The following is an 18,904-nucleotide window of genomic DNA, read 5'->3' as shown; positions in this document are numbered from 1 at the left end:
CATTATCATTTCTTTGGTTTTTGACACATTCAGGTCAAGGTTATTCTCCGAACACCAGCCAACCATCCGTCGAACCTCCTCTCTGTACGCACTCTCGTCGCTGTCAGATATGAGTCCCTCCACAGTGGTGTCATCTGAAAACTTAAGGAGAACAACAGATGGGTCAAATGACACACAATCATTTGTGAATAGGGTGAACAAGAGTGGAGAAAGAACACACCCTTGTGGTGTACCAGTGTTCAGCGTTTCAGAGTGGGAGAATGATCCATTTACTCGAACAACCTGGGGGCGATCTAAAAGAAAATCCAGAAGCCAGTGGCAGATGGATGGATGGACATTCAACATCGACAGCTTTTCAAAAAGCTTATGGGGGACAGGTTTGCACTAAGGGTGTCCGTTCATGAGAGGGACTGCTGTAACAGCAAAACTAGTGTGATACATAAGTAATCAATTTATCCACTTGACTATATTCACAACAGGGACCTATCACTCTTCTTTGCATGTTTTTATGCCTACGAATTTTCAAATACTCTGCAACACATGTAACCCAAATTCAACATGTGCCCGTACAATACCGCTTCTTTTATGAAAACATTGCTTCGGCCATGTTGATTTTAATCAACCAATTTTCTTGTTCTTGTTGTGTTTACATTGTCGTCTCTAATGCATGGCCTTGTCAGCGGCTGTGTGAGCCTGTGGCGTGTTCAGAAAACTTAGGTATATATTTTAAATGGAAAGGACAGTGTTTTGGGGCTATTTTGGTGTGAAAACCTGTGTGTTTGTACATTGTCTCAGGGAGAGGTATACTCACGGAATAAAATAACTTAACATTGTTTAAAATTTAATATCTCAAAATCGGAAAAAGTTACAGGAGTGATTTTTGTACCAACGTAAAGCTTGTTCAATTGCTCATTATGGGCAAAAAACCGGAATAGTCTGGCTTGTTCCGTTTTTTTGCAATTTGAGCTCAAAGACGCATGGTGTCATTTTGGAGTTTACAAACTTAGCACTGTGTGTTTGACAGCGCTGTGCGTGCACTGGTTGATCGCAGCCGCAATTAAATTACACAGGAGCAGTGAAGGTTAGCCTCAATACGTTTATTAACAAAACAAATTTCATTTCACAGTAGCCGGGTGGAATCGATTACGCAGATGCTGCACCCTAATGAAGCGGTCTTGCTGAGGATTGGTGACACGGGGCCGTCCTTGGCGAGGCAGGTCTCGAACGTTACCGTTGTTTTGCTGGTACCTTCTTCGCCACAAGGCAACTGATTGCCTGGTCACTCCGAATCTCCTAGCAACATCAGTATAAGTCATCCCTCCTCTCAACATCCCTATTGCGACGAGTCTATCGTTCACACACGTTCGTGGCATGGTGAAAGAGAAAGACAGAGTGGACAGTTTTGGGCAAAGAGAAAGAAAAATTTTAGTGAGTTGTTCTCACTCACAAACAAACGGACAAACCAAAGGCAGTACTTTCATGCAATATTCGTGGATCAGCAGCAGACTTTTTGCAGGTTTCAAGTACGGGTAGACGTGCCCCGAGAGTCAAAGAGTACAGGCCTACCTGTTTACAGCACACACAGCGTGCACTGGCTGTCTGATGGTTCTATGATCGTACCACCCCGCTCTCCTGCAACTTTTTCCGATTTTGAGATATTACATTTTAAAACATGTTAAGTTATTTTATTCCGTGAGTATATATTGTGTTTCATGTTGGGATTCTTATTGTTCTATGTGTTTGCACAGATTGGGGACCAGTTTATGCAACTGATCGAACCAGTCGCTGCATATTTGCCCTACATGACTGCACCTGGCAATCATGGTAAGTTATTACATATTTCAATATTGATCTATATTCTTATACATTGTTGCGAACATTGATGTAGCTTGTCCTGGCAACACATTTTGTTTACAAGGGAGTAAAGCTTTGTCAGTACACTAGGTACATCACCCTAGACATAACTTGACGCACATTTGTTATTAATACAGCTAATGGTATCTGTCTTGGGCATTTTAACTACTGTTTAATCAATTCTTGACCTTCAGGTTTGCATTTGGAACTTTTTTCGGGCTTAAAGTCACTCTTTTTCTTTATAGACAACGATTTGTAAAGGTACTCAGGGATAAATGGACATACTTTCTATTCAAAACAACAACAAAAAATTAGACTTCAGTGTGCACTTCCCTGACACTGACCCTACTGTACGTGTACCTTTTTGTAAAAAATGATGCGTATACATTTTCAGTTAAAACCGATTATTTTTAGCTTCCTGATTTGATTGTCATGGGCAGAGATTGACAGTGATACGTTCACCCACTACGCCCATCGCTTCTCCATGCCACAGTCACCATGGCCAATGAGTGTAAACAAACTGTGGTACAGCTTTGACGTCGGTCCTGTCCACTTTGTCAGGTGGGTGTCCCTTCATGTTCTGTGCGTGTGTGTGTGTGTGTGTGTGTGTGTGTGCGTGGGCGCGCGCGTGTCTGTGTGTGTGTGTGTGTGTGTGTGTGTGTGTGTGCATGCGTGTGTGATTATGTATATATATTTCTTAACCTGGTCATTGTGTGTGTCTTTACATAAGTGTGCATATGTATAATTTAAACATTTATTACTTTCTAATGTTGACAACAACTAAAGATTTATCAATTTGTCAATGTTTGGCAGTGTGTTTGAGATGACAATAAGCAGTTTCTAATGAACAAAGACATGCAAGTTTCACACCTCCAAACAAAATTTGAAAAAAATAAATTTGTGAGGTTTGAAAATAAACCCAGTTTTAGTTCACAGAGACTTTCTTTCTTTATTTGGTGTTTAACGTCGTTTTCAACCACGAAGGTTATATCGCGACGGGGGAAGGGGGAGATGGGATAGAGCCACTTGTCAATTGTTTCTCGTTCACAAAAGCACTAATCAAAAATTTGCTCCAGGGGCTTGCAACGTAGTACAATATATGACCTTACTGGGAGAATGCGAGTTTCCAGTACAAAGGACTTAACATTTCTTACATACTGCTTGACTAAAATCTTTACAAAAATGGACTATATTCTATACAAGAAACACTTAACAAGGGTAAAAGGAGAAACAGAATCCGTTAGTCGCCTCTTGCGACATGCTGGGGAGCATCGGGTAAATTCTTTCTCGTCCCAACCAATATGGGACTCCCCCTAAACCGCGGGGGGTGTTCACAGAGACAAGAATGTGTGTCGAGTTTCATACCATGGTATTTTAAACATTTGTTTTATTTGTGTTTTAATCTCGTTTGTGGATTTGAATCCACAGCTATTCCTCCGAGGTGTTCTTCACACTTAATGGAAGTTTGGTGCAGAAACAGTTTGACTGGCTCGTGGCAGATCTAAAGAAAGCCAACACACAACGAAACAAACGGCCCTGGGTCATTGCCTTTGGACATCGCCCCATGTATTGTTCCGCTAATGACGGGGATGACTGCACCAAGAATGACTCGCTTGTTAGAGCAGGGTATGGTGAAGTTCTCCTCTTACTAGTTTTTTGACTCACATGCGAAGCAAAAGTGAGTCTATGTACTCACCCGAGTCGTCCGTCCGTCCGTCCGGACGTCCGTCCGTCCGGACGTCCGTCCGTCCGGAAAACTTTAACGTTGGATATTTCTTGGACACTATTCAGTCTATCAGTACCAAATTTGGCAAGATGGTGTATGATGACAAGGCCCCAAAAAACATACATAGCATCTTGACCTTGCTTCAAGGTCAAGGTCGCAGGGGCCATAAATGTTGTCTAAAAAACAGCTATTTTTCACATTTTTCACATTTTCTCTGAAGTTTTTGAGATTCAATACCTCACCTATATATGATATATAGGGCAAAGTAAGCCCCATCTTTTGATACCAGTTTGGTTTACCTTGCTTCAAGGTCAAGGTCACAGGAGCTCTTCAAAGTTGGATTGTATACATATTTTGAAGTGACCTTGACCCTGAACTATGGAAGATAACTGTTTCAAACTTAAAAATTATGTGGGGCACATGTTATGCTTTCATCATGAGACACATTTGGTCACATATGAGCAAGGTCAAGGTCACTTTGACCCTTATGAAATGTGACCAAAATAAGGTAGTGAACCACTAAAAGTGACCATATCTCATGGTAGAAAGAGCCAATAAGCACCATTGTACTTCCTATGTCTTGAATTAACAGCTTTGTGTTGCATGACCTTGGATGACCTTGGCCTTGGGTCAAGGTCACATGTATTTTGGTAGGAAAAATGTGTAAAGCAGTTCTTAGTGTATGATGTCATTGCTAGAAGGTCAAGGTCATGTAAAGCAAAAGGTCAAGGTCAAGCATGTGAGTCGTATGGGCTTTGCCCTTCTTGTTTGTTTGGTTTGCAGTGTGTGTTGGTGTCAGGTGAGAAGTATGCAGCCACTATGGCATTGATTGTTGACTACATTCATAACGTGTACCATTTTTTTTTTTTTAACATTAGAGATATACCCTTCAAAAAAAGTTAAGGACCACTTTTTCAAACGCATGCCACATAAAAATGACAAGGTTAAATTATATATTTTTTTCTGTATTGTTTTATTGAAGAACTGAGGACTGTCTCCAGAAATTGTCACGTCAATCATGCCAGCGAGAACAACGCTAGAGCTTGTTACTCGAGACAACCCTCTGATTTCAAATTTACAACAGTAGTATTTCTTACAACGAAAAATTGCAACATCTTATCCCGGCAGCAATCATTAGTTAATCTCCCACTAATCGGTAGTGAGATATCCTACGACGCAAGGTGATCTCTCCCCGGACCATCACAGAGCCCCCATCAAACGATATCGAACGATATCGTTCTAACAGGGGCGGATCAGTTGCTTTGTAAGGGGGGGTGCACTTTGAATCGAAAGTGAATGTGATGGGCGCGAAGCCCCCCCGGAAATATGTTTTGCCCAAAGAAGCAAAATGGTGCCATCTGGTGCCATTTGAATTTAGAAATGGTCATAAAATCAGCTTTCCAAATTTTTGACTCACATGCGAAGCAAAAGTGAGTCTATGTACTCACCCGAGTCGTCCGTCCGTCCGTCCGTCCGTCCGTCCGTCCGTCCGTCCGTCCGGCCGGCCGGAAAACTTTAACGTTGGATATTTCTTGGACACTATTCAGTCTATCAGTACCAAATTTGGCAAGATGGTGTATGATGACAAGGCCCCAAAAAACATACATAGCATCTTGACCTTGCTTCAAGGTCAAGGTCGCAGGGGCCATAAATGTTGCCTAAAAACAGCTATTTTTCACATTTTTCCCATTTTCTCTAAAGTTTTTGAGATTCAATACCTCACCTATATATGATATATAGGGCAAAGTAAGCCCCATCTTTTGATACCAGTTTGGTTTACCTTGCTTCAAGGTCAAGGTCACAGGAGCTCTTCAAAGTTGGATTGTATACATATTTTGAAGTGACCTTGACCCTGAACTATGGAAGATAACTGTTTCAAACTTAAAAATTATGTGGGGCACATGTTATGCTTTCATCATGAGACACATTTGGTCACATATGATCAAGGTCAAGGTCACTTTGACCCTTATGAAATGTGACCAAAATAAGGTAGTGAACCACTAAAAGTGACCATATCTCATGGTAGAAAGAGCCAATAAGCACCATTGTACTTCCTATGTCTTGAATTAACAGCTTTGTGTTGCATGACCTTGGATGACCTTGACCTTGGGTCAAGGTCACATGTATTTTGGTAGGAAAAATGTGTAAAGCAGTTCTTAGTGTATGATGTCATTGCTAGGTTTAGTTATTTGACCTTGACCCTGAAGGTCAAGGTCAAGCATGTGAGTCGTATGGGCTTTGCCCTTCTTGTTTGTTTTTGTTTTGCTGGAGGGGGGGTGCAGCTGCACCCTGTGCACCCCCCCCCCTCGTCCGCCCCTGTTCTAGAACCGCGCCATCTGCAAAGCTCTCTACGACGACTCCAGACTCTGATGCGTTCACCAGCAGGATCCAAGACGAGGCGGGACCCATCTGTAAACAAGAACTGAGCCCTACGATGACGTAACCACCTCACATGTTGCGTGCACCAGGCTCGTTGGGCAGCTTGGATGGTTGGCAGTCAATTTTGTTTTGCGGACTGGGCGTCTTTCACTGAAGTTAAAAGCGTGTAAGCAGTTTGTAACACTTTGATCACTGACAACAGTGTGTGGTGGCAGCTCATGGTCGATGCCTGCTGCCTTATCAGTAACTTTTTGTTGTTGCATGACCTTCATTTGGATGAGGCGATCCTTCATTGTTATGCATGGTGACTGTAGGCCGACCATAACATTATCGTAACTATACTCTGCCAATTGCTTGAAGCCATTCCTTCAGTCCGATGACGTTGAAGTGAGACACTAAACCACTTGCCTGGCGGACACAACATCTTGTAGCCATCAAACTGCCCTTGCCTTATCCAAGTCGCTCCGTTTTTGTGATAGGGGCATGTTGTTTCATTGCCTTATTTTTGTCAGTGTGTCTTTTTACAAACACAAATTTGCGAGCACATTTCGTGGCTGGAACCCTGTTCCGTAGCACGTGCATTATTGGTTTTTGTCCTGGCATGTCTTGCACCGATTTCATAGGAGTTTGAAAACTGCCCCCTTTTTACAGAAAACCTCCCTTTTTCCGCCTGTTTAGCATGACACAGTAACACTGCCTGCCAAAAATGTTCCTACAGCAAGACTTACCGCCCTTTTGTTAATCAAAAAAGGGACGTTTTAATCAAATTGTCAAACCCTTGGTTTTTGGCGAATATTTCAAAGATTGTGAACATTTTCATGACCGGTCCTTAATTTTTTTTGAAGAGTATACATAGCAGCGGTGGTGGGTCGGCGGTGGTGGTGGGTTCGTGCCGTCAGAATTCGGGCACACCATAATTTTTATAAGAATCAAGCGCTGCACAGGGCTAATAAACGAATTCAACACAGTCCTGCACAGTCTTTGTCGCAAGAATTTCATGGCTAGTACTTGCACGGGAAAACCTGGCAGCTGTAAAGAAGCTACTTGACCAGTTAATTTGCCCTGTGCAGCGATTGGTTCTTTCACCCACACCACCACCGCCGACCGACAAACATTTGCTATGTTTTCCTAATATGTACAATTACAATACTGCTGTCTTCATTGGAAGTAGAAGTTTTGAGTTTCATAGTTTACCACTTTTATATACTGTTCAAAAAAAGAAACGCATAGCTTGTAATATTTGGTTAATTTAGTTATATGGCTACAAGGATATCCACCAAACTGCAGAAAATGTTTATCTGGTCGTCGACCTTTCGTCCATTGCCACAAGTGAGCTCTGCACGTGACGCATGCGTTATCAGTGGCTACAATGTCAAAATTGCTCATTTGGCATGACCACTCGTCCTGCTTCAGTGTAATCTCGTGAAACTCGGGGAATATTGAGCTCTCACCATGTCTTCCAAAACCCATAAAAGCGGATTGTTCGCCACAAAGAAATCAGACGACAATTCAGCGACGAAAGATGGCCCGATTGAGCAGAGAAGACCGCCAAATTGCATTGGGTCGTTTACAAGCAGGCCAAAGTCAAAGTGCAATCGCCAGGCACTTCCACGTGTCCCAGAGCACCATCAGTAGACTGTGGGTCAGGTTTCAAGCCACTGGCTCCGTTGCTGACTTGCCACGAGCGGGAAGACCAAGGGCGACAACTGCTGCTCACGACCGCTTCATACGGCTCCGCCACCTCCGGAATCGTTTCCTGTCGGCCTCATCTTCTGTCCAGGCTCTCCCCGGGCCACACCGATTATCGGACCAGACCGTGCGGAACCGCCTGCATGAAGCTGGTTTGAGAGCTCGCAGACCTCACAGAGGAGCTGTCCTCACCCGCCGCCATCGCCAGAACCGAGTGCAATGGGGCAACCAGCACCTTCGCTGGACCGTCCGGAATCACTGGAGACACGTGTGGTTCAGCGACGAGTCCTACTTCCTGCTCCAGCGACATGATGGTCGGAGGAGGGTCTACCGGAGAGTAAACGAACGTTACGCGCCCAACTGTGTGGATGAGGTACCCGTTCATGGTGGTGGAGGTGTCATGGTGTGGGGGGCGATCAATACCGCTGGAAGGAGCACCCTGGTGCACGTCCAAGGGCGCATAACTGCCCAGCGATACGTGGAGGAAATTCTGCGCCCACACGCCCTTCCTCTTCTGGCTGACCAGGATGCCATATTCCAGCAGGACAACGCTCGCCCGCACACAGCACGACTCACCACCCAGTTCCTCACCGACCACCATGTCCAGGTGCTTCCCTGGCCATCCATGTCGCCAGACATGAACCCGATAGAACACCTCTGGGATGAATTGGACAGACGTGTGCGCAGGCGAGAAGAAGCGCCGGCAAATCACCGCGATCTATTGCAGGCACTTCAGGAGGAGTGGGACACCATCCCACAGCAAGATATCCGGCATCTGATCCAGTCCATGCCCAGAATGTGCCGGGCAGTTGTTGCTGCTCAAGGCAGTCACACCCCCTACTGACTTGACAGCCTCGGCACCCAATCGTATTGATTGACTGATTGATTTGAAGATGCAAATGAACTGTGTGTGCATTCAACTGTGTCCATACCAAATTTCAAACAAATAATCTAAATATTGGATTTTCTGTTAATTTTTTCGAAAAATAAAACAAATTTGGCAAGTAGCAACTATGCGTTTCTTTTTTTGAACAGTATATAATCTGGATGCATATTTTCTTCAACAGATTGTCTTGATTGACATCTTACAATTTTTTTTATTTTTTTTTATATTTTTTTTTATAAATGTGGCACTTTGAATTACCTGTAGCCGTGTGGCAATTTCATATACTGTTGTCCCTCTCTTTTTCTCCCTGTCTATTATCTTCCCCTGACCCAGGTTGTGTCTCCCGCTAGGAGTATTGTGTGTTGTAGCTAATTATAGGTGTGTAGGGAGGCTGGTTTCCTATTGGTTGATTGTTTGAACGAGAGCGCGCGTGAGTCAGAATGATAGCGTGGGCTAGAACAGTACCCGGGGTGATTTCGAAGTGAGAGGACGTGTGTCAGTGTGCGTATCGGCTTGGATTTGTGCAGTTTAACTTTTGATTGAACGATTACTGTGTTAATGTAAGGAGTGTAGCTGAGCCATTATAACGTTTATTTTGGCGAAGGAGTGATTCGAGGATTGTTTAGAGAGACTTTGTGTGTGTGTTCAGTTGAACAAACGTTTTAGAGCTGGTTTTATATCAGCGAGGTGACTTTCGACCGGGATCGTAATTCGAGTTCCGACGAGTTGTGTGCGGCTGTACATTGAGGAGTGAACTGTAAGTAGATATTGTTTATTTGGTATTATTGTATTTGCTATGTTAATCAGTTCTATTATGTGTTCTGAGCGTATGATTGATGCTATGGCGTGTATGTATGTATGTAGGTACGTATGTATGTGTGTCAGCCATTTTGTTTCCCGCGAGTGTCTTTGTTCACGACGTAGCGTGCCTTGTGACGTCATAGCTAGATGAACCTCCCCTTCGTAACTTAGTAGTATGGACCTTGAAATTATCGGCCCTCGTCACGCTTCAATGCGTGCAGACGTGACGTGTCCCCGGAAATCTATTGTGTTGTAAAGGATAATAGGTCCTGTCTCCCAACCGCTCTTTCTTTCCCCCCCCTCCCCCTCTGTTCCCTTGATATAGTAGGTTTTATTGTGGAATGTATGTATAGTTAGGATGCATTGGTATGAATGGTGCGTTTTTACTTGTTATGCCATGTACTTATATTATGTTTTCTTTTCTTTTCATGTGTCATCAGACACTGCTTTCTGGTGTCTGCTTTCTGGTGTACGTTAATTAAAAGTCACGTTATCGCAACCTCTGTCTTGGCGTCTCATTTATGCTTCCTGGCCTATTTTCCCCCTTCCACTCCACCCTATCACATCTGGCGCATGCGAGCAGGATTCAGGAAGTAGAGACGCCGTAGTTTAACACCAGAAAGCAGTCGTAGCAGTGTAGGAGGGATTCCGCACATCCAAGATGGCGGTCGACGTGGCTCCACGACCCCATTGGCAGGTGTTTCCCCCTCCCAGGCTTCCTGTCTTCACAAGCGGTGATGATGGCTGTCACCTGGACCATTTCACCACCGAGGCACGTCGCGTCATTTCCCACTTCAACATGGCGGCACTTGGAGGGGAGGGAGCAGAGTGGTTGATCCAGTCCCTCGCTGGGGCTGCCAGGAAGGAGGTTAACCTGCACCCCCCTCATGCGACCGCTACGGCTGACCTAGTCCTGACCATTCTGCAGGACATGTTTGGAGACCACGCCAGCATTTCTTCACTGCTTTCGTCATTCTTCACGCGTTACCAGGGACAAGAGGAGGGCCTTCTTTCATATGCCCACAGTTTGCAGTCTCTGCATGTCAAGATTAATTCTGTTGTTCCTGATACATTGACAGATGATGCTCTCCGGGATCATTTCAGCCATTATAACGTTTATTTTGGCGAAGGAGTGATTTGAGGATTGTTTAGAGAGACTTTGTGTGTGTGTTCAGTTGAACAAACGTTTTAGAGCTGGTTTTATATCAGCGATGTGACTTTCGACCGGGATCGTAATTCGAGTTCCGACGAGTTGTGTGCGGCTGTACATTGAGGAGTGAACTGTAAGTAGATATTGTTTATTTGGTACTAGAGGAATACCCGCTTCGCCGGGTAGCCGGCTTCGCCGGGATGAAATACTTAGAGCCGTACGCCGGCTTTGCCGGGTCCGAACAATGGACCCGCCAAGCTTAGGTCCCTCCCAGATTCGTGGAATGGGAACAGCACGAAAATGATTCAGTGGCCATAATGCCATTCCTGACCATATCGAGTCCCATCCTTGTCGACGAATGTAACCGTGTTAATCACCTTTGGAGGCAAACTCCACTCAACTGAACAGGATTGAGCAATTTAGAGCTTATCTCTAAGCCCTTTTGATCTGTTATGGCTTCTCAAAGGAAGGCCAGTACATACAAATACGCAAAAGCCGCCAGACCACATCACAAACAGAACTGAACAATCCACAGGTGTTGCCCACATAGAGAGAGAGACACACACACACACACACACACACACACACACACAAACACAGAGAAGCCGTATATATAGAGAGATAGATGACAGTGTATTTTTCGCGTGGCTATAAATTGATTCGACCTTTGCACTTTTACAGTGAGGATAATTTACGGGTCCAATTTACGTTCTGGACACTGCGGTGACCTTCTAAAAATAGTAACAGAACGCCGGGAATATCCGAAGATGCCCCACTCATACTATAGTGCACCATACGAAGGAAGGGAGGTAAACGCTGAAAACCTGGAGAAGATAAGGAAGAGTTACTTATAATGGTGAAATGAACACAAAAACCAAAATCGGTTCAGCGCTGCGCGCTGAGAGCACGTGTTGAAATATCTCATCGATGATATTGTGTCCGGGGTGTAGCTGAATACGGTGTCCAAATTTGAAAAAGATCCACCGAGAACTTTGGCGTTGTGATGTGGTGTAGCGGCTTTGGTGTGTTGGTATGGGGGCCCGGGTAGCTGAGGTGGAACCAAAATCGGTTCAGCGCTGCGCGCTGAGAGCACGTGTTGAAATATCGACCAGGTTGTGTACTGTCCCGGGTCTACCTGAATATGCCCACCAAATTTGAAGCAGATCCACCGAGAACTTTGGCCGTGCATCGCGAACAGACAGACAGACACTAGTCGTATATATATATGAGGCTTTGCCAAAAGGTGCTGGGGGGGTGCTTGGACATTTGTGACAAACTAAACCTTTTCAGTTGATTTTTTTTGGTGTTTTAAGTGATACATTAGTCTTTGATGAACACATTTGTGTAATAAAAGAATGGTTTGTGCATTTGGGAAATGTGTACGGTTTGATAATATGCCATAAAACGCCAATTTTAAGAAAAGCCACATGTGCAACAAAACTGACCACAGAAGCCATTAATATCATTTCATACAACTGGTAATGATTTATTTCTAGTAAACAGACCCTGCAGAAGCATTATCAGTCTTTAAAAGTACATTTGGAGCCAAATCTTGAATGCAGTGTCACGTAATGTCGCAAAACGCTCAAACATCATAAAAGTCAAAACTGATACTTTCTGCTAAGTAACCACAAGAAGTATAAACCCTAAAATAAAATATAACACTTCAACAGAAACACTGACACATGTTAAAAATATCCCTAAAAGTTGTTACAGTTTGCTCAAACTAGTTAAACATGTTGTTGTAGGTGTCACGTGTTACAAAAATATTGATGGACATGAAAATATTCATAATATTTGAAATAACAACCAGAATGTTATATATACACTAACTTTTCATTTACAATCTAAAGATTAGGTTATTTATGGAATATGAAAACAGAAACAATAGCAAAACATGTTAAAAGCAAGTCATAACAGCATTCTACGTGTCACATGTTACACTGTGTGAGTGGACATGAAATTATTCAAAATGTTATAAATGACAACTGTGATATTAAATAGACCTTTAGGATACATTCATATTTTGAAGATTAGGTAATTATGGAACATCAAAGCACCACAAAAAAGTAACATCATGTTCAAAACAGGTCAAATCTGCGTTCTACCTGTCACGTGTTACATGGAGTCAGTGGACATGAAATCAATGAAAATGTCAAAAATAACTACAATATTCAAACAGACATTTAGAATACAGTTTTAACCTAATGTCTATGTACATCTGGAACAAGGTTCTCAATCAAATCGAATTTTTTTAATTAGTTGTACGTAAAATCCTAGCAAAATCCAAATTTAAAAAAAAAAAACTTTGATTTTTTTTTTATGTTGGGGAGGGGGGGGGTGGTGTTAAAACAATCTCATGAAAATATTCCTTCCCCCTGCTAACCCAAAAGCATTTTTTCAGCTTTGGCTACAATATAATTTACAAGGACATAAATGTCTCCTCCTAAATCGTTGCACGGATATGAACGTATCCTCCTGAATCGTAACACGGATATTAACAAAAACAGAGGATCGAATTTTTCTTCAATCAAATTTGCCTCCAAAAGTAGCAAGCAGTTGTATATAGGTTACACAATATGCAAGATAATCAGAACTCGGAGTGTGTAAGCTATTTATCCCATTACTCCGACGTTTTCATTAAAAACACTTACTTTTTCCACTAAAACCTGCCCGTGCCTGTTTTCAGCTTGCCAAAAGCCTCCGCAGTCGAAATTCATGTCAATGAATTCATGCGCATAGCTAGTTCCCATTTGTCAGCATAATGGACGGCGTCATTCGACTTGTATGTAGACATTCAGTCATTCAAATTGCTTATAAAAAGGTCTGCTATCTGCTTTTACATTTTGAAAGTCATTTTAAAATATCCTTGTGTATCATGTATATGACATCGACTTTCGTTATACTCAATTCGGCATACCGGGTTTATATTTTTACCAGAATTGCGCACGATAATGGCAGCGCAACAAATTCAGTTCGGGCCGTGCTGGTTTGATCGTTGACCCAAGTCAGTTTGCATGCAGTGTTACTGTTTGTCAGTCGGGGATAGAAATGTTGGCTGTCATCGCGCTGTTATGTTTTGGTTTTCACACGTGGATCACTTACATATTCAGTCGGTCGGGTTTTGTGTGTGTGTGTGTGTGTGTGTGTGTGTGTGTGTGTGTGTGTGTGTGTGTGTGTGTGTGTGTGTGTGTGTGGCCGCCCTTCGTGGTCGGCTGGGCGTTAAGCAAACAAACAAACAAACAAACTCTCTCTCTCTCTCTCATTCTCTCTCTCTCTCTCTTTCCCTCTCTCTCTCTCTCTCTCTCTCTCTCTCTCTCTCTCTCTCTCTCTCTCTCTCTCTCTCTCTCTCTCTCTCTCTCTCTCTCTCTCTCTCTCTCTCTCTCTCTCTCTCTCTCTCTCTAACACCAAACGACCTTGTGTATGGTGAATTGGGAAGATTCCCAATATATCTAAACTCATATGTAAAGTGCATTACATATTGGCTAAAACTAACAAGAATGGAAAATTCTAAGATTCCATGTAAAGCATACAAAGTTCTCTATAATTTAGATTGTAATGGCAAGATTACATGGGCGACGGATGTTCGAAAGTGTTTGTTCTCTCATGGGTTTGCAGATGTATGGTACAACCAAGGGGTGGACAGTATTGGTGGTTTTCTGAAATGTTTCAGACAGCGATTGATAGATTGCAGATGGCAAGACTGGAACGACCATATGCAAAGCAGTGATCGATTCTCTACATACAGATTGTTTAAGACCACAAGCAGTACTGAAGCGTATATAGATATGGAAATGAACAGCTATGTGAAAAGTGCATTAACTAAATTCAGGTTCGGTGTATCGGATCTTGCTGTACACAGGTGTAGGTATAGTGTACGGAGTGAGGAAGATTTGTTGTGTCGTCTGTGTAAATTGGCTGAAGAAAATGAAATACACTTTATGTTCTGCTGTCCTGCACTACGTGACCTAAGAGTATTATTGATAAAGCCAAAATATTATAATCATCCATGTATGTACCGATATACTTTGCTTATGTCTACTGGAAATGTCAGTCAAATATCCAAATTAGCACAATATATTTATCAGGGAATGAAAAGATTAATCACTGTGACATGATCTATGTACACATGTATTACTGTTTGATGTATACAAATTTGGGACATTTATGAAACACAATATTTTACTATGATTATGTTGTATATGGACGCATACCCTTCAGAAGGGGCTCTGGCCTAAAACTGAATAAACTTTCGTATTCGTATTCGTATTCTCTCTCTCTCTCTCTCTATCTCTCTCTCTCTCTCTCTTCAGGAACCGACAAGGAATAAGATGAAAGTGTTTTTAAATTGATTTCGAAAATTTAATTTTGATAATAATTTTTATATTTTTAATTTTCTGAGCTTGTTTTTAATCCAAATATAACATATTTATATGTTTTTGGAATCAGAAAATAATGGAGAATAAGATGAACGTAAATGTGTATCGTTTTATAAAAACTTTTTTTTTTTTTACAATTTTCAGAGTTTTAATGACCAAAGTCATAAATTAATTTTTAAGCCACCACGCTGAAATGCAATACCGAAGTCCGGGCTTCGTCGAATATTACTTGACCAAAATTTCAACCAATTTGGTTGAAAAATGAGAGCGTGACAGTGCCGCCTCAACTTTCACGAAAAGCCGGATATGACGTCATCAAAGACATTTATAAGAAAAAATGAAGAAAAAAAGTCTGGGGATATCATACCCAGGAACTATCAAGTCAAATTTCATAAAGATCGGTCCAGTAGTTTAGTCTGAATCGCTCTACACACACACACACACACACACACGCACACACCACGACCCTCGTCTCGATTCCCCCCTATACGTTAAAACATTTAGTCAAAACTTGACTAATTGTAAAAAGTAGTCCATCTGTAAACTCTGAATATGCAGATGACCTCCATAAATTATTCAATTGTACTCTGAAATCAAAGACAATGACCAATGACAGTTGAGATCGAAACTCGGTTGTGATGGGATATCCATAGGATATCCATATGGTTGTGATGGAATATTCAGAATAATCACCTCCTCAGCTAACAGAGATAAAGAGGCAGGTCATGGGATAATATAAGCTAATTCAATTCGTCGGGAGAAGAATTATGGGCAAGTGTCAAACATTAGATCTACAAAGTGTCAAACGTTACGTATAGATCTACACCTTACCCTGAACAGACAGTACAATATTTTCTCAACTTTACGGCTCGTCGTCTCCATGATTTCAATCGAATCGGTGACCGGAAACGCCAAAGAAGCAAAGCTAGTGGTTTCCACGCTTTTGTATAAAATACTCGCGAAACTTCTTTGTGAAAATTGCAAAAATAACAAAATGTGTCAAACGTTACTTTCGGACATTAAACTCCATCGATTCTTTTTAGCTGCTAGATACAATAACTTCGCAAATTCTGACTCAAATGCAACACACTGCTTTTATTTCCTCGAACACGAAACTATCGTTTTCATCCAAAATGGCGGCCATTCAAAGCACCAAGACCGGCGAAAATCGAATCTGTAAACAAGTTGGTCTGCGGACATGAGGCCTTCGAAAATAACCGGGTATTTACTGGGCGAGGTTTTCGGTAAATTCTGGTTCTAATTACGATTGTTGCACATTCTACTAAGAGTTGCATGCTTAGACTGTATGAAATACGCTGATTAAAACCGATAAAGTGATGCAGACCATGAAAAATCGAAAATTTCCCGAGGACACCAAAATGTCCAAAATTTTTCGGGGCCGTTTCTGGTGTATGTTTGAAACATTTTATTTTTTATTTAACATTCACAACAACAACAGGCTTCAAAACATTAAAAAAAGCATTCATCAAACTCCCTTTTTCAAAGCACAATACATGTAAACATGTTGGGGTAATCCAGTTAATTACACTTGCTTTCCAAAAATACATGGGTCCGAAATGGCACCTTTTGGCAAAGGCTCATATAGATTATTGTATTTGCTATGTTAATCAGTTCTATTATGTGTTCTGAGCGTATGATTGATGCTATGGCGTGTATGTATGTAGGTACGTATGTTGTGTCAGCCATTTTGTTTCCCGCGAGTGTCTTTGTTCACGACGTAGCGTGCCTTGTGACGTCATAGCTAGATTAACCTCCCCTTCGTAACTTAGTAGTATGGACCTTGAAATTATCGGCCCTCGTCACGCTTCAATGCGTGCAGACGTGACGTGTCCCCGGAAATCTATTGTGTTGTAAAGGATAATAGGTCCTGTCTCCCAATCGCTCTTTCTTCCCCCCCCCCCCCCCCCCCCCCCCCCCCCCCCCTCTGTTCACTTGATATAGTAGGTTTATTGTGGAATGTATGTATAGTTAGGATGCATTGGTATGAATGGTGCGTTTTTACTTGTTATGCCATGTACTTATATTATGTTTTCTTTTCTTTTCATGTGTCATCAGACACTGCTTTCTGGTGTCTGCTTTCTGGTGTACGTTAATTAAAAGTCACGTTATCGCAACCTCTGTCTTGGCGTCTCATGTATGCTTCCTGGCCTATTTTCCCCCTTCCACTCCACCCTATCACATACCCTTCGGTTGTTTATTTCTGCGTGAAGGGTGAATGCTTCCTGCATTCATGTTAAGCGTGTAGATGATTACATTTAACTGTGAATCAGTAGACAGTGGAACCCCTTTTTAATACCTCCCAACAATCTGAGAGAATCAGGTCTTAAAATGGGGGTAAACTTACAGATGTTATGGGGGGGGGGGGGGATAAATAAAAAATCAAGGTCTTAATAAAAACAAAGGTGGTCTTGAACTGGGAGGGTGCTAAAGGAGGGTTCCACTGTGTCCTAAAATGTAGAGAGCATGAATCAACAAACAAGAAAGGTAGGTTGTTAATTGGAACGTTTGTTATTGACAAAACAATACATCTATATATATATACGACTTGTGTCTGTCTGTGTGTCTGTTCCGATGCGCGGCCAAGGTTCTCGATGGCGCAGTTTCAAATTTGCTGGCCATATTCAGGTACATCCGGGACACAAACTGGTCGATGAGATATTTCAACACGTGCTCTCAGCGCGCAGCGCTGAACCGATTTTGGTTTTTTTTCTTGATCCACTACCAGTAACTCTTCCTTATCTTCTCCAGTGTTTTCAGCGTTTACCTCCCTTCCTTCGTATGGCACGCTTCGGATATTCCCGTTCCGTTACTATTTTTAGAAGGTCACTGCAGTGTCCAGAACGCTTTCCGGCCTTGCACCCGAAAGTTGTCCTCACTGTAAAAGTGCAAAGGTCGAATCAATTTATAGCCACGCGAAAAATACACTGTCATCTATCTCTATCATTATATATACAGTATACATATAGATATATATATATATATACGGCTTCTCTGTGTGTGTGTGTGTGTAAGCAACACCTGTGGATTGTTGAGTTCTGTTTGTGATTTGGTCTGGAGGCTTTGGTGTGTTTGAGTGTTCTGGCCTTCCTTTGAAAAGCCATAACAGGTTTTAAAGGGCTTAGAGATAAGCTCTAAATTTCTCAATCCTGTTTGAGTGGACTTCGCCTCCAAAGGTGATTGTGGTGTTTCGGCACTCAGTTACATTCGGCGTCGTCGACAAGGATTGGACTCGACATGATATGATCAGGAATGGCATTATGGCCACTGAATCATTTTCGTGCTGTTCCCATTCCACGAATCTGGGAGGGACCTATAAGCTTGGCGGGTCCATGGTTTGGACCCGGCGAAGCCGGCGTACGGTGCGCCAATCACCCGGCCAAGCCGGGTATTCGGCTCTACTTCTTCCCGGCGAAGCCGGCTACCCGGCGAAGCGGGTATTCATCTAGTTGACAAATATATCGACCCAACGGTCTTTTTAAGTGCACAGGTAAACAATAACGAAAACTTATCTGGCTGATTTTTCCTTCCGCCTGCCACGAAGCCGCAAGCGTTGAAATGAAATATGCATTGACTGCTCCAGGCTGGAGGATGTGTTTTACCAGTTTGGGGTGGACATAGTACTGCAGGCCCATGAGCACAACTACGAGCGACTGTACCCTGTGTACAAAGGAGTGGTGGTCTCCACCAACTATACCGACCCCCCAGCGCCCGTTCAGATCATCTCGGGGGCTGCTGGGTCCATATTTGGTCTTGATTGCTTCCAACCTCCTCCGAAGCGTATGTTTTCTGCTATTTGGATTTTTGGCTAGTGTAGATGGAATGTGTGTCTTTCCTTATTTTCACAAGAATGTAAAGCTTGCTGTCAGTTAAATGTTGTGAAAGACTATGCATACTGATTGTAATCAGCATTTGTTATACATAAGCCAAAGTAAGTAGGGAGCATGCAGTGTGTGTGTGTGTGTGTGTGTGTGTGTGGACATACAAAAGTGTACAGACTGTATGTTAAAATAATTGTTGGT

General features: G+C 42.5%; 1 protein-coding gene across 1 annotated transcript in view; it reads left to right on the top strand.

The window, feature by feature from the left end:
• Positions 1–18,904, top strand: part of LOC138983095 (acid phosphatase type 7-like) — a 34,623-nt gene that overhangs the window by 14,726 nt on the left and 993 nt on the right. Inside the window, exons 5-8 of the mRNA XM_070356503.1 lie at positions 1,749–1,824; positions 2,295–2,415; positions 3,283–3,480; positions 18,466–18,662. Of these exons, the coding sequence (XP_070212604.1) occupies positions 1,749–1,824; positions 2,295–2,415; positions 3,283–3,480; positions 18,466–18,662 (592 nt within the window). The remainder of the gene's footprint in view (positions 1–1,748; positions 1,825–2,294; positions 2,416–3,282; positions 3,481–18,465; positions 18,663–18,904) is intronic.

The sequence above is a fragment of the Littorina saxatilis genome, linkage group LG12, assembly GCF_037325665.1.
Source record: "Littorina saxatilis isolate snail1 linkage group LG12, US_GU_Lsax_2.0, whole genome shotgun sequence".
NCBI lineage: Eukaryota > Metazoa > Mollusca > Gastropoda > Littorinimorpha > Littorinidae > Littorina > Littorina saxatilis.
Note: the sequence above shows the minus strand (reverse complement) of the source record. Positions and strands in the feature narration are given on the sequence as shown.